We start from the raw sequence: 15,432 nt of genomic DNA on the forward strand, positions 1-15,432 counted from the left end.
TCGCGTTAATCGATGATTAATTTCTCTTTTCCTCCATGTTACATGATCCTTCATTTATCTCCAAATAAAAATTACGATTCGTTCGTACATTTTATTTAAAAGTAATATTCATCCATTCAATATAAACAAATTATTTAAATATTCGTTTTATTTAAATATTCTAAAATATAACCGCGAATTTTATGTAATAATAGTAATAATAGTAGTGATAATAGTAGTAGTACTAGTGGTAAGTCTGTATATCGATTCGCTGACAGTTAGATTATATACGCGTATCGCATTACCGTTATCGCATAGTTCTGGCAATCTATTTGACGAACGATGTGGTTACATTATCGAGATCGTAATCGATAAACACGGCTGATGCATTCTCCTGAGCCACAATTTACGCTCGTAGAAACGTGTACTAGCAGATGTAAATTCTGGCTAGTACTTTGTGTTATATACGACATTGGATGTTCTATTTCCCTGTTTGGTCAGATTACTAAACTAAAACGCATGTCCACGTGTATGTGGACATACCTATATGTAAATAATCTGCGAAAAGAAAAAAAAAAAAAAAAAAAAAAAAAAAAAGAAATTATCTCTTCAAATGGAATTAGTGCGACGCACGTAAAGAGAAAAACAAAAATAAAAAAAAGAAAAAAAAAAGAGAGAGAGAGAGAGAAAAAAGAATGATGTCACTCTTATCTTACGTCAAAGAGAGACTTAGATACATAAGTACATACGTATACATACATATAATCGTTACCGCGAATCTATTTCATCGAACGGTTTGTAAGGATCGAAATGTAATTTAGTTCGGGTCAGCGAGCTTCTGGCCTGGGGCCATCGATATGAAAAGAATCTTCCTAGGAGAGGAGAAGATCGACGACTTAGAATTGAGTATACGTAAAAGCTTTCCAACGATCTTCGAACGGTGCATTTGGAAGACGTATCAAATACTATGCTATATTTCTCTACATGATATACACCTGTACGTACGTATGTATGTATGTATGTATCCACATATATATAAGTATAATATTTCTTAATATTTCGCGAAAAGAAAATGTGAGAAATCGTAATCAAAAGTATTTCTCTTCGAACTTTCTTTTTGCGATACCGATACTGTCTTCTTTCTTATCTAAAAAAAAAAAAAAAAAAAAAAAAAAGGAAAAAAGAAGAAAAAAGAGTAGGAAGGAAAAATAGAAAAAAAAAAGAAAGAAACTATGAGAGATACATAAAATACTTGCATAGAGAAAAATAACTTTCTATACTATCCATTTTTATCGAAAGAAGAACGTTCGGTATTTATAAAGGAATTTTCAAGGATACCTTGAATTATTTATTAACGCGTAAAACTACTTCTCGTCACGCATAACTTTCGGTCTATGTCCTTGTACGCGTTCGCGTGTAACGTGCGTTCCATTCGCGCTTTTCTAAACGCGTAAACACAGTCAAATAATAAACAAGCGAGGTGTCAACGTTCAAGGTTATAAATAATATATACACAATAACGTCTTATGAATGAAGAAAAATAAATGAACGTATTATTACGATGCAATACGTTTCTCGTAATCTTTCGAGCAAGAAAACAACTCATAATATATTTACAGAACAAATTTATTATTCATCGATAGGTTTGTTCGATCGTTTGTCAATTTTTCAAATATATATATATATATATATATATATATGTATATAAAAACTCCCATAGATGTAACCTCGAAGTCATAGATATGTTTAAACGTCGAAAATAAAAGATAAAAAATACTTGAAAAATTGAAGAGAAGCATAAACAAGCGAAAATAAATTTTTCATGAATTCGTCTCGCCCGTAAGATCAGCCCCTCCACATTCAAGATCGCAACCTCTTCCATCTCCTCCTTCTCGCCACGTTGGCGCGTAAATTAGGTAACTTGTTCGGATTTACTGAAACTGGTTTGGCGACTCTTGAGGTAGGTCACGGCATCGTTGACCTCGGAAATACCATTCCTAGTCTTGAATGGAGAGCCTGGGCATCGCTCGAACGAGTCCTACCTGCCATTGACAATCGGTTTCCGTAGCGAATCATGCGATAACATCTATTCGCTATTCAATAATTCTATTGTACTCGTTACAATCGATCGATAAGGGTGCTTTAAAGGGGGAAGGGGGGGGGGGGGGGGTAAAAAAAAGAAAGAAAAAAAAAATAAGCAGATTTCATGTAAAAAATTATACGTATAACTTGAATTTTGAAACAAACACCGTCGTTAATGATATTAAATTTGTATCGATTGAAAAAAAAAAAAAAAAAAAAAAAAAAAAAAAAAAAAAAACCCTTTCAAAATATTGCGATATTTTATTTAAAATATTACCTTCGAATATTTGAAATTAATATCGCATTCGTTTGTATTAATATTAATTAATGTTGCGTTGTTTGCAACATCGAATCGTGCTTTCGTAACAATAGTGAACAGTTTACAAATGAAATCGATTAACAAAGTATGACTAAAGGATGTTTCTCTAAACGTAGAGAAGACTTCCGTAGGTGCTTCTATCGACGATGTTGTTTGCCGACGAACCTGTGCCTCGAGCCACTTGCTTCGAACTTTAGTTTACGACTTGCGGATATCATGTCGCTCCAGAGAAATTCCGTGAGCACAGATGCGAGTCAAGTATTCCTCTTTCCTCTCTCTCCTCTGTCTCTCTCTCTCTCTCTCTCTCTCTCTCTCTCTCTCTCTCTCTCTTTTGAGAGGATACTTTTAGAATGGCGACAAGTTCCAACAATATCGAGCAACTTGTAGTTATAGTTCGGTTCGTTGTGTAAACAGTTAGTCGAAATTCGAGAACCCTCGTAATAAATCTCAATCACGAATACGTAAAGATTTTCTATGATCGATCATACGAAGAAAAATAATTTTGTTATTTTACATTAATATCTTAAAGCAATCGAGGATGTTGTTCTGTCTTTTGAAAAATAAAGAAAAAAACAAAAGACGAAAAATGAAATAGAAAAGAAAATAACGAATAAATTTCGTAACATTAACGTTGAATTTATATCTCGTTATACTTCGTTGTAAGGCAAAATCAATTTTTGTCCAACGCATCCGTAACAAACGAAGTTATCTCTCCTTCATTTTCCACAAATTCCTTTCGCCGGCGGCGTGCTCTTGTAATATCATCGACCTAACCCATCAACGATCCTACCTACGGATAACAAGATGTCTGCTTTGATGAAATGGCAAAAATTGAATATCTCAGCCCGGCAAAGTCTTTCTCTCTTTCTCTCTCTCTCTCTCTCTCTCTCACTCTGTCTCTCTATTTCTATTGTACCTTCCTTCATTATTTTCCTGTTTCGTAGTTAATAGAAAAACCATAACTACTTTCCCGTAAGACGAGAATCTCTATAAAATTTAACAAAAATATTAATAAATTTTTTAACGATTGAAAAATAATTAATTCTGATAGTCATCAATTGAAATCGAAGTAATATTGTAAAATGTAAACGTTCTAATTTAATGTTAATCCATCAATATTTATAATTCAAAAATTTTCCTGTGGAATAAAATTCGTTTTTCTGTTTTTTCTTCTTTCTTTTCTTTTCCTTTTATTATTATTATTTTTGTTTTTTTTTTTTTTTTTTTTTTTTTTTTTGACGTCTCAGTAACTTTGCGTTACGGTTCAAACGATTACAAGAGTAAAATAGCGTGGAGTAACTATCCCAACGTAGAACGTAGTAATAACGACGATCGTAGTTATCTGCAATAATAAACGTCAACTTTCTCAGGGATAATAGCAATAGTTACGTTCGCCGATGCCAAAGTTAGAGAGAAGTGGTATTCCGCATGCACGGGATTACTTTCACGACGTTTTAAAATGCCAATGAATCTTCGACGATCCCGGATTTTCAGATTTTTTTAAGTTAATTAAGAAGAAATAGATACAAAGCGCATTTAAGAATAAAACTTTTTATTCCCTTGATACACCGATGCTTAGTCGTATTAAAATGTTCACAAAATTTTGTTTGAACGAAGATGAAAAGAAAAGGAAAAAAAAAAAAGAAAAAAAAAAAAAGAAAAAGATTACGAAAAGAAAACAAGAACAATGCAAAAATGTTAAAAAAGGAAAGATCTGTTTCTCGACGGGGAACCACAATGAAAATCTTCTTTAGTGAGGCTCGTTAATGGATCTAACGGTAACGGCTTCCACTAGCAGCGCTCTCATTTTTCTATCATAAACAAGCGATTATCCGTACGGAATATAATAAACTCCTTGGCATGTATAGCGCCATTAGCCGGGTTTATCTTCGGCCTCGATATCGAAACTCTACGACGGAATAATATCGAAAGTGCTACGCTACTCTTCGCCATTGCCGATTAGCGGGCCGGACGAAGATAATACATGAAGAGGAGAAACGAGATGTTTGCGATTTCACGCGAAACCACAATGCTCGTATGTGCTTCGTCGTCTATCTTTATCTCTATCTCTCTCTCTCTTTTTCTCTATGCATATATATATATATATATATATATATATATATACGTATATATATGTATATATATACCATGTATACGTATCATATCAACGAAACCACGAGGGAAAAACTTTGGAAAGAGGGTCTCTCTTTAAAGTCCCTCCAGCTTTGAAAATTTTCCTTCAAACTAACAATTTCCATAATAGCATCGCGTCGTTCGTGAAGAGGCACGTTTTATCTCGCTATGAACTTGCCACGATCGTTGACGAAAGAAAGTAAAAGAGAAGGAGAGAGTGTTAGAGAGAAAGAGAGAGAGAGAGAGAGAGAGAGAGAGAGAGAGAGAGAGAGATGCTCGTTACGATACTACTAAGTTGTATAATTACTAACACTATCGAATATTTTCTCACCCTCTTTCTCTACCTTGGTTCTTCTCTTTCATGAAGTTTCCATTAAACGGATAAAAGTCTTTCCAAAATGCCAACGACGATCTCAAGATCGAAATTCTTCAAAGGTCAAAAGAGGATCTTATGTTAAACGCATTAGAAAGTTATTAATTAGATACTATCACTTTTTTCTTTCTTATTTTTTTTTTTTCTTTTTTTTTTTTTTTTTTGATTGCGAAAAGATTACTATTATTCCGTTCGACCAACGATTGTACGAGAATAAAAATTTTTCAAATTTATTGAAAAAGAACGAGCAAAAACTCGTATGGGTGAGGCCACAAATGTAATAGTATGAATTAAACGTAAATGTAATTTATGATTAAATTGAGAGACACCGAGAAGACATTTCACTTCTCTCGTTGATTTTCTTATCCAATCGGTAGATCGGAGAAGTCAACTTTGTTATTCGAGAAATGTTAGTAAGAAACGACGTACGTATGTAAGTAAGTACACGGGTGTCTGCTCGTTTTAATCGATAGACATTATACATATTGTACATATACCATGACGCTTATAGTATAGACAGACATACTCCATGCTTATATATCCATCGTAAGTATCTTAAGACGGCGAAAGTAGGTGTCTACAAAGTCCTCCTCTTGTATCTTACAAGATTTTATCTTTAAAAAGTCAGATCGTGAACGCTTAACGAACATTGACGCGATCGATCGGAATGAGAACGATCGATCGATTCTTCTGGATCGGTAATTTCATCGTGATTGAAGTACCTCCAATATAGAGACTCCGATTCAATCGGTTTCTCACGCGATAGGTAGGACGTGGAATGATTAACTCGATATCAATTGCATACGACATTGTCGTTGATTAACGACCATACCACAGCATCAACAACAGCATCACCGGCAGCAGGAACGATCTTAATCGATGAAAGCGATTCAAAGCTGCTTAATAGGAGGGCTAATATAATACATTATTAACGTTAATTTTAGTTATATTATTTATATTTAAAGAAGTGGCCATTGTTCCTTCGTCACGACGATCTTATTCGTAATAGATTTATTTAGATTTAAATAAATGATATTTTCTCGTAAAATATTGTGAAAATTACGAACGAATATTAATAACTTTATATTAGTTTCATACAAGATTCGAAGTTGCAAATATCTTGACACATATATATATATATATATATATATATATATATATATATATCTTAGAGCTTGTAAATGCAACCGGTTCTTCTACTTGACGACGATAAATCGATAGGACAATAAATCGAGATACGAAATGTCCTACCGTTTCATAACGGTCCTCCTCCTTCGACTTTGTCGAGAGAGGACAAGAAGAGCTTGGGTTATATGTAAGCATATGTATTTATCTACATATATTCCTATATACATACATACATACATATATATATATATATATATATATATCCATCCCTACCCATAAGTATATATCATAGTAATGAAAAAAATTGTCATGGCAGTGGCAATGGCGCTAGCGCTGGCTAGACGGTGGCAGCGACTAGGTAACTTGAATAAAAGCGAGCGATAAAAATTCTTGTTTATTGTTATAGGTATATTTACGGTAATGTGTTACAACGTGCTGTGCGACAAGTACGCGACACGGCAAATGTACGGTTATTGTCCAAGCTGGGCCCTCGATTGGGAATATCGGAAAAAGGGAATCCTCGATGAAATACGGCATTATGCCGCGGACATCATCAGCTTGCAGGAGGTCGAGACGGACCAATTCTATAATTTCTTCCTGCCTGAGCTAAAGCACGACGGTTACGACGGCATCTTCTCACCGAAATCGCGAGCAAAGACAATGGCCGAGAACGACAGGAAGTACGTCGACGGTTGTGCTATTTTTTACAGAACAGCCAAGTAAGTATTATAAATATTTATATATATATATATGTATATATATAAGTTAATTATTTTTATCCAAACTTTTACTTCTTACTTCGGTGATATTCGGTAAGTAGGTTCGAAATAATGAAAGAACGAAAAGAAAAAAATACGTGTTTCTCATTTGAAATAGTTGAACAAAAAAACGATTGAAGATGGTGGGGGACGGAGTGAGAGGAGGGGGGGAGGGAGGGGAGACGGTCAACTTTTTTAATCAAACTTTCTTTACCCTTGACACATCACCGATGTGTCGTTGTGATTCACGTTGACAAAGTGACTTAACGAGAAGACATCGAAATATATCCATGACAATATTTAACGCGAGCTCGCATAAGTCGTTTAAAACTGAGAGCTATATATGACGTCGGGACAAACGGAGCGACGACAAGATAATGCAAATTTTGTCGAGATAAAGCGGCAAGCGAACGAATGTCGTAGTCGCTTCGTAGTAACGTTTCCCTCGACACTTGAACAAATATCAACGCGGACAGCGAGAGAGAAAATTTGCATTTTCACCTTAGTAGTACATCCAATTTACGAAGACACAAACTGAGTTACCTACCACGAGAGGTAGCTACAGCACCTATGGCAGCAGCAGCAGCAGCAGCAGCACCAGTAGGAACAACATCAGTAGCATCAGCAACAGATGTATCTCGCGATCCTCTTGCATAACGTCTACGCATTTCCGTTTTTTCGCGGAAAGACAAACGAAAGAAGTCGAGTAACGTGACACGCTTTTTACTATACGAAGATATGACGACATAAAGGATAAGATAAAGGAACTTGAAAGGAACAACGATATGGTCTCGAACGAAATATTGAAAGAAAATCTTGTTGTATCATTTTAACAAGGAAATCTTGATATTCTCGATTATCTGAATTTTGATGTACAATATAATAGAGTAATATATATGTTGGAGTAGATGAAATGACGCTGGCTATCGAAAGAGAGAGAGAGAGAGAGAGAGAGAGAGAGAGAGAGAATTGAAACGATTAATTCGCTCTAACGTAGATATATACATATGTCGAGCGATATAACGTCCCTTTATACTCTGACATCATAAATGCTCCGTGGAACAGACGTTTCTATGACGATATTAAGGTCAGCCAAATGACAAAGCTTTCGGATGTGACCTACATCCTTGCCGTGTGCACCCATGTTACATGTTATATGTATACAGGTATAAACCAACGCTTTTGAAAAGCAGACGGAATAATTTGCGAATATTTCCTCGAACGAGTTCCAAACCTAACTGCCCTACTCTCGACCTTTGAACGATTAGCCTCGAATGGAAACGTTATCGAATATACATACATATATATATATATATATATATATATATATGTATATGTATATAGATATATACACATAGTAGGTTGGTGCACGACTAGAGCGATTGGCTTCCAAATAGACTCGAGGGCACGATAGAACGAATTGGTTTCGATCTTTTCTCTCTCTCTCTCTCTCTCTTTCTCTTTCTCTTTCTCTCTCTTTCTTTCTCTCATTCTCTTTCTCTCTCTTTTTCGTTCTCACACACGAATAATCGAGTCCGTTCGCCAAAAGCACGTATCACCATTCTTCGCTACTTCGTCGGCTCGGTTTATTGCACTTGGAAGATCCAACGAAATATTTGTTCCCCAACTACTCTCCGTCAAACTTTCGTATTAGTTTGGTAAGAAGAAATAGGGGACGGAAAGAAAAGAGAACGAAAGAGGGAAAGATTGGATAGAGGGAAAGAGAAAGAGAGCTTCTCGAAGTAATACTCGTGTCTTGCTAAGGCGTGCCTGCTCGTGATTCGAAAGTTTTCGAACGGATGAGCGGCTGGACGATACTCCGGAAACGTCGATACTTCTGACTCGCGTCGTGGCCCACGAGGTCGTGCTTCTTCTTGCTTCCGACCCCCTTCTCTTTCTTCCTCCTTCTCTCCTCCACTTCTTTCTCTTTTCTTATTCCTTTTATTCTTCTTTTCGCGGTGAACGTATCGTTCCAAGTTTCTTTTCTGCCATTTCCAACCCAACTTATTTCCTGTAAGTACATGTCGTAAGAAAAACGATACTATGCGGTTACTCTTAACGAAAGTAATCGTTGACGATTAAAGGAAGAAAAAGAAAAAAAAAAAAAGAAAAAAAAAAAAAAAAAAAAAAAAAAAGAGAAAAAAAGAAAAGGAAAGAAAAGAAAAATGAAGGGAAGAAATGAAAAAATAATAAAAATAACAAAAGAAAATTAAAAAGGAAAGAATAGCAAGGGAAAAAAGATTAAGTAATGAGATACTGTTCGCGCGATATCTTTTTTTCTTTTTTTTTCCCCGTCCCGCCCTACCCCTTCCCCTCTTTTCTCTTTATTTTTATAAATAATTCGTAAAAATCTCTCTCTCTCTCTCTCTCTCTCTCTCTCTCTATCTCTCACGTTTTCGTCGCTAGAACGTATTACGAGAAAAAAGTTGAACGACAGTGGACAGTAGTTTTCCATTTGCAGTATCTTAAATGTGCGCAAACGCATCTCGGGAAAATATTACGCAAGCTTGAACTCGAATCTCCGGGAAGATAACAAGATACGAGACAGAAATGGTGCGGTGCACAAATGGCCTCTGTTAACGGCTAACGCACAGATTATATATATATATATATATATATATATATATATATATATATATATATATATATATTATAGGCGGCTTCATTTTTAAAAGTTAGGACAAGAATCCGTTTATGCTCTTTTCTTGCGTATGGCCTTAATCCTATGAGGTTTAATGAACGCGATGACAATAATCGGGGAGAAAAAACAAAATGTTGCAAAATGAAATCCAACTTGTCCGCATTATTTTTTCGCAGAAGAAATATTTTTTTTTTTTTTTTTTTATAAATATAATATTACGCCCACAGAATTTTCTTTAAAAAACATCTCATTCTATATTTAAATATAATAATAATAATAGTAATGATAGAAGGGGAGGAAAAAACGAAAAAATAGAATAGAATGCCATCGCGTAAAGAAAATTGTCTTATTAATCTCTGACTACGTTCATCTTGTTTCCCATCATTTTCATCATATATTTTTTATCTTTTGTCTTTGCCCTTTCTCTCCTTTTTCTTTTCTTTTGTCTTCCTTTCTTTCCAATAAAGAATTTCCATTTTCTCCAATGTACAATTTACGTTGAGCTTCTTCGAGAGCATAGGGTCTCTCTCTCCCCCCCCCCCCCTCTCTCTCTCTCTCTCTCTCTCTCTCTCTCTCTCTCTCTCACTAACTCTTTCTATCTCTCTCTTTCTCTTTCTACCTTTATCTTACCGAGAGAGTATTTATACAATCTCGGCACGACATCTGTTGTGCAACTGCGGGTGACGTTGATTCAATCTTGTTTACGGGTAACGGCCTGATAGAGGGGGACGGGGGATGATGGCTCGTAATGGGGATTCGGTGAAGAATATATTTCTCTCTACTATACGTGCCACACATATCGGCGAAAGAAAGGCTCTACTCGGCATGCCATACGTGATACGCCTTCCTACGAGAGTTTTTCCACGACAAAAATCGGCACCACCTATCGTATACCGATGACGACCAAGACGACGACGACGACGACGACGACAACGACGACGATAACGACAACGAGATTTTCTTGCGAACGCGACAGGGAAATTGAGTCGTGTCAACCATTACGAAAACTTATGACAACGAAAGAATACAGATCGTTGAATAGAGAAACGATAAAGAATCTTTATCCAATCTATTTATACATTAACTTTTTTTTTACTCATTTAATTTCTTCCTTTCTCTTTTTTTTCTTTTCCTTACAGATTCACTTTGATAAAGGAGCATTTAGTCGAATTCAATCAATTGGCCATGGCAAACGCCGAAGGTTCAGACAATATGCTGAACAGAGTTATGCCCAAAGATAACATTGGATTGGCTGCTCTTCTTAGAACTAAAGAAGCCGCTTGGGACAACGGTGAGTATCCATTTTTTTTCATAGAATTTAATACCACACACATGTATATATATATATACACGTACATGTACATATGCATACAGACAGAAACGGACAGACAGAGAGAAAGAGATATATATATATATATATATATATATATATCTGTAGGAGTCTCTATGTATTCGTCTATCATAGATTTTATACGAGAGATCGAAACGAATGTGGTACCTTACCCCCTACAGCTTCTTCCATCCAACATATTCAGGTCGCCCTCGTTAAAGTCATCGCTTGGATACTTCGCCACGGTATGCGAGCTCTTTTTACAAAAAAGCAAAAAAAGAAATAAAATAAAATAAAATAAAAATATTAAAAAATAGATAAACAAATATATATATATATATATATATATATATATATATATATATATAAATAGATATAATATATATAAAAAAAGAATGGGAAGGGGTAAGGAAAGGAGAGGAAGATGAAGAAACAAACTCTCATCGAGAGTAAGTAGTATGACCTATTGATAAAAGCACTCTCCTATGTTCGATAACCTCCGAAAAAAGAGGACGCCGATAATAAAAGATTCTCGACAATCGTTTACAGTCGACTTTTCTGACGGCAAAGAGAATGGACTGAACGAGAAACGAAAGAAGAATCGGATTTTTCTTTTTTCTCTCTAGCTCTTTCTTTTCTCTGTCTGTTTATCTATCTGTCTGTCTGTCTGTCTGTCTGTCTGTCTTTTTCTTTCTTTTCTCTCTATTTTCCGAACGTATTTCTTCAACCGTACATCTCAGCCTTTTACGTTCATTAAACCGGTCCTCCTCTTACTAAATACTTGAATTAACCAATACGATATCCTAATGGGACAAAGGAATTTAATTGCTCTAGGAAAGAATATAGGATGAAAGAGAAAGAGAGAGAGAGAGAGAGAGAGAGAGAAAGAGAGAGAATATAAATGGACAATGTAACTAACAAATGTAAATAAAAATTGACGGGAATTAACTAGCGTTAAAATGATTAATTATCGTTATTATCTATAACTTAGTATTATTGTTGTTGTTATTATTGTCACTGTTATATTACAAGAAAGTTTTGAAAAAAAGTGATATTCCTTACTTTTGCTCCTTCTCGATTATTTTTGATGATGCGATAAGAAAATTCCGAGGCAAGATGAAAAAAGAAAAAAAAAAAAAAAAGAAAAATATTCTTCTACGTACTTTCATCATTCGTCGTACGTATTTAATGACTTTTCTATATGCGCATTTCTGTAATTCAAGCCAATTAGCGCTCAAGATCGTTCCATTCTCTTTCTCTCATTCTCTCTCTCTCTCTCTCTCTTTCTCTCTCTATCTATTTCTATCTACCTCTATCTCTTTCTCCCGATCGTTTTCATAATTGATGGGGATGTACGAATCCTTACGTACACTGCACGCGATCCTTGGATAACCTGATGGAGGATCTCCCTGACAAGAATATCCGGACGCAAACGAGGACGAAATAGCTTGTACATAGTGTTTATAAATCCATGCAATTTATTTGCATTAAAAATGATTTGACGAAGGTACATATAATTTGGGAATGAGAAAATTAATTATTATTTAACGTAACATGCAATAATTATATTAAAATATACTTTCCCCGCTCGTGTGTTCCTTCTACTTATATATATATCTCTATTTATATATATATATATATATATATATATATATATATATATAAATTTATCATAGAAATAGCAAAAAGAAAAGTGTTCGATTTTTTTCAAGGAATAGGGTGGTCGAAGAAATTTTATTTGAAGGAACACCCTATAGAGAGAAACGAACGATGGGGATTAGCAGATGTAATAAATCCGTTTCTTCTTTTCTTCGCACGCATCCGAGGTATTATAAAGCGAAGAACGAGGGTTGCGTGTTGCAGTTGCCACCGTTGGACGATTAATAAACGCATTGAAATACGAGCGGAATATTAACCGATCGAACGCACCCAACTCAATTACCCCGGCCAGTTAAGGCAATTCCATTTCACTAAGATAACTCGTTTCTACGCTACAAGAACGATGATTTCTTCTAAAGTTCTTTTAGCCTCCGGAAGACAGAAAAAGGAAAAAGAAAAAAAAAAAAAGAGAGAAGAAGAAAAATAAATAAATATATAAAATAAAATAAAATGAATGATTTTACAAGCTTCCGTAGAAATTCCAATCTGATTTCCGCACGATTTAATATGATCTTATTAAAATGATCGATTTTAATCTGTTTTATCATTTATTAACGTTATCTATTATTGTATTATTTAATAAATAATATAAATTTATTTATATATATAAAGAGGAAGATATTGCATATATAGTATTATAATATTATAATAATTAAATATTAATTATATATTATAATATCTTTATACGTTTTATCAAGTAGTAGGCATCAATGCTAATAATTCGAAAGAGAATGAAAGAAAGAGAGAGAGAGAGAGAGAGAGAGAGAGAGAGAGAGAGAGAGAGAATGAGGGAATGAGTAGATATAGAATTCGAAAGATAAAAATTAAAACACAATGAATATGATCCATCGATACCATTGCCTGAAGAAAGTTGACAAGATCTCTAATCTTCCAAGAGTATCGTGAGTATAATATATTCAGAAAATAAATCGTCCTTCCGGCGCCGGTAATCACGAAAGCCACCTTCTCTTTTCTCGAATGCTGATGCACCCATCCAACGTGCTTTTGCATCTTTGTTGCTAACTCATTCTCGTTGGACGGGATTGAACCAATTACGTTGAAGCATCCTCGCGTCACTTGAATAGATTAGAAGGGATATACACAGATGGGACTATCGTCGACTCTATTTATAAATTTTTATATAGCTATCTTATTTTTCATATACTTTTGTTGAATATTAACACGCGAAAGATTTAGATCTTTGATCTACTTTTTTCTTTTCCTTTGTTTCTCTCTCTCTCTCTCTCTCTCTCTCTCTCTCTTTTTCCCTATTTTCCTTTTGTTTAGACGTTTAAATGTCATCATAAATCTTGATTTTTATCCTATATCGTAATATGAATGTAAAATATTAAATAAGAAAAAGAAAATGTATTTTCGTTCATACAACAAAATTGATACTCCGATATATCCACGTGGTTAAATTTTTCTAATGATTGATCCATACGTCTATTCTAGAAATTTCAAAGGATGAAGGCTCGAACGAATTATGATATTATACATTCGTCGTACAGACATTAGATCGTATCAGAAGATCTATTTAACCGGAGTGATAGTAATAACCGGATATATCGATCAGCCTCGAAGCAATGGGCACTATTTTAACGTTAAGATATAGATACGGGTCGAAGTAAGTAAGACTGTCGAGTAAGAATCGTTCTCTTATGAGATTTCTGATAAATCGCGTCTCTCTGTCTCAATGTCTCTCTCTCTCTCTCTCTCTCTCTCTCTCTCTCTCTCTCTCTCTGTCTCAATTTCTCTCTCCCCCTCCCTCTCTTTTTCTCTTTCTCCAGATTTTTTATTTTTCTTTCTTTACCATTTTTATTATTTTTTTTTTTTTTTCTTTTACCAATCACCGTGACGCTACCTCATCACCGGTATTGGACGGTAAACTTAACCGGGCAGTCCCGTATTACGCGTCCAGAGTGAGCGCTTAATTAATTGCCAGCAGTTCTCTTCGTATAGCAATCTATATGGACGTAGATATCGATAGAAGCGAGTTTCAAGCGGAGGAGTGCCGGTAGGAAAATGAAGTGGCACGAGTTCACGGAGCAATCGCACAGCAACCAATAGAGGAAGCTTTATAATTCGTTTTCAAAACTGTCAATCTTATCTCACAAGTATACGAGGCTCCGGTATCACTCCCGTTGTCGTTTATTTTTTTTATATATTTATTTCTTTTTTCTTTTTTTATTTCTCTCTCTCTCTCTCTCTCTATATATATATATATATATATATATATATATATATATATATATATATATATAGATATATATATATGTCTTTTCTTTTTCTTCGCAAAGACTTATAGCCTACGACCGTAGATATGTATCAGTGGTTCTTAACTTTTTTCTCTTTACACTTTCATATAAGATATTGAAATATTCTTATTCAATATTTTGTTTCTTTATCACATCTTATATTATTTATTAGAATTATTGCAAATAAATTGAACATTTAATGAAGGTGATATTAATTGAATTTTAAAAATCATTAAAAGACTTTCCAATAATTTAAAGATACGTTTATTAATGATAGCTTATAAAAAAACAAATTAATAAATAAATAAATAAATAAATAGTAACAAAGATGTTAGAAATGAATAGAAATTATTCTGAATTTCAAAGTAAGAACCACTGATATATTCCGGTAGACAACGCGTGGGCTGTCTATGCCCCGAGAGAAGATGCGAATATTTGCGTGCTCACGCGTGCGTATATAAGTCAGGGAGCAAGAACTCGTGTACATATGTATATATATATATATATATATATATATATATATATATATATATAGATGTATATATATCTCGACTAGAGAAACTTGACGTATCGGCGATCCGTGCTATGTCTCGCAGAAGACATCGAAGTGAACTAATTGGATAGACGTGATTTAAGGGTAGTCTATTTTAAAGATGACCACGGGCGGTGCAAGCAACCGCGAAATTCCAAAGGCGAACATGGTATTCCAATAATTCTTTATTGGTAATATGTAAATTTCTGAGTCTTAAGCTAAGAAATCTGGAATGTATAT

General features: G+C 34.6%; 1 protein-coding gene and 1 long non-coding RNA gene across 5 annotated transcripts in view; one reads left to right on the forward strand and one right to left on the reverse strand.

The window, feature by feature from the left end:
• LOC124951802 (CCR4-NOT transcription complex subunit 6-like) overlaps positions 1-15,432 on the forward strand; it is a 391,461-nt gene that overhangs the window by 362,015 nt on the left and 14,014 nt on the right. For all 3 annotated transcript variants that reach the window (XM_047500706.1, XM_047500705.1, XM_047500707.1), the window contains 2 exons: positions 6,421-6,733; positions 10,553-10,704. In XM_047500706.1, coding sequence (XP_047356662.1) covers positions 6,421-6,733; positions 10,553-10,704 — 465 coding nt within the window. The remainder of the gene's footprint in view (positions 1-6,420; positions 6,734-10,552; positions 10,705-15,432) is intronic.
• LOC124951809 overlaps positions 7,090-15,432 on the reverse strand; it is a 14,180-nt gene continuing 5,837 nt past the window's right edge. Inside the window, exons 2-3 of one of the 2 annotated variants that reach the window (XR_007101720.1) lie at positions 10,917-10,999; positions 7,090-8,783 (exon numbers count right to left, since the gene is read on the reverse strand). This is a non-coding gene — a long non-coding RNA (uncharacterized LOC124951809). Of the gene's footprint in view, positions 8,784-10,916; positions 11,000-13,257; positions 13,479-15,432 lie in introns of both variants that reach the window. The other variant, XR_007101721.1, reaches the window with a different exon arrangement.

The sequence above is a fragment of the Vespa velutina genome, chromosome 9 (assembly GCF_912470025.1).
Source record: "Vespa velutina chromosome 9, iVesVel2.1, whole genome shotgun sequence".
Lineage (NCBI taxonomy): Eukaryota > Metazoa > Arthropoda > Insecta > Hymenoptera > Vespidae > Vespa > Vespa velutina.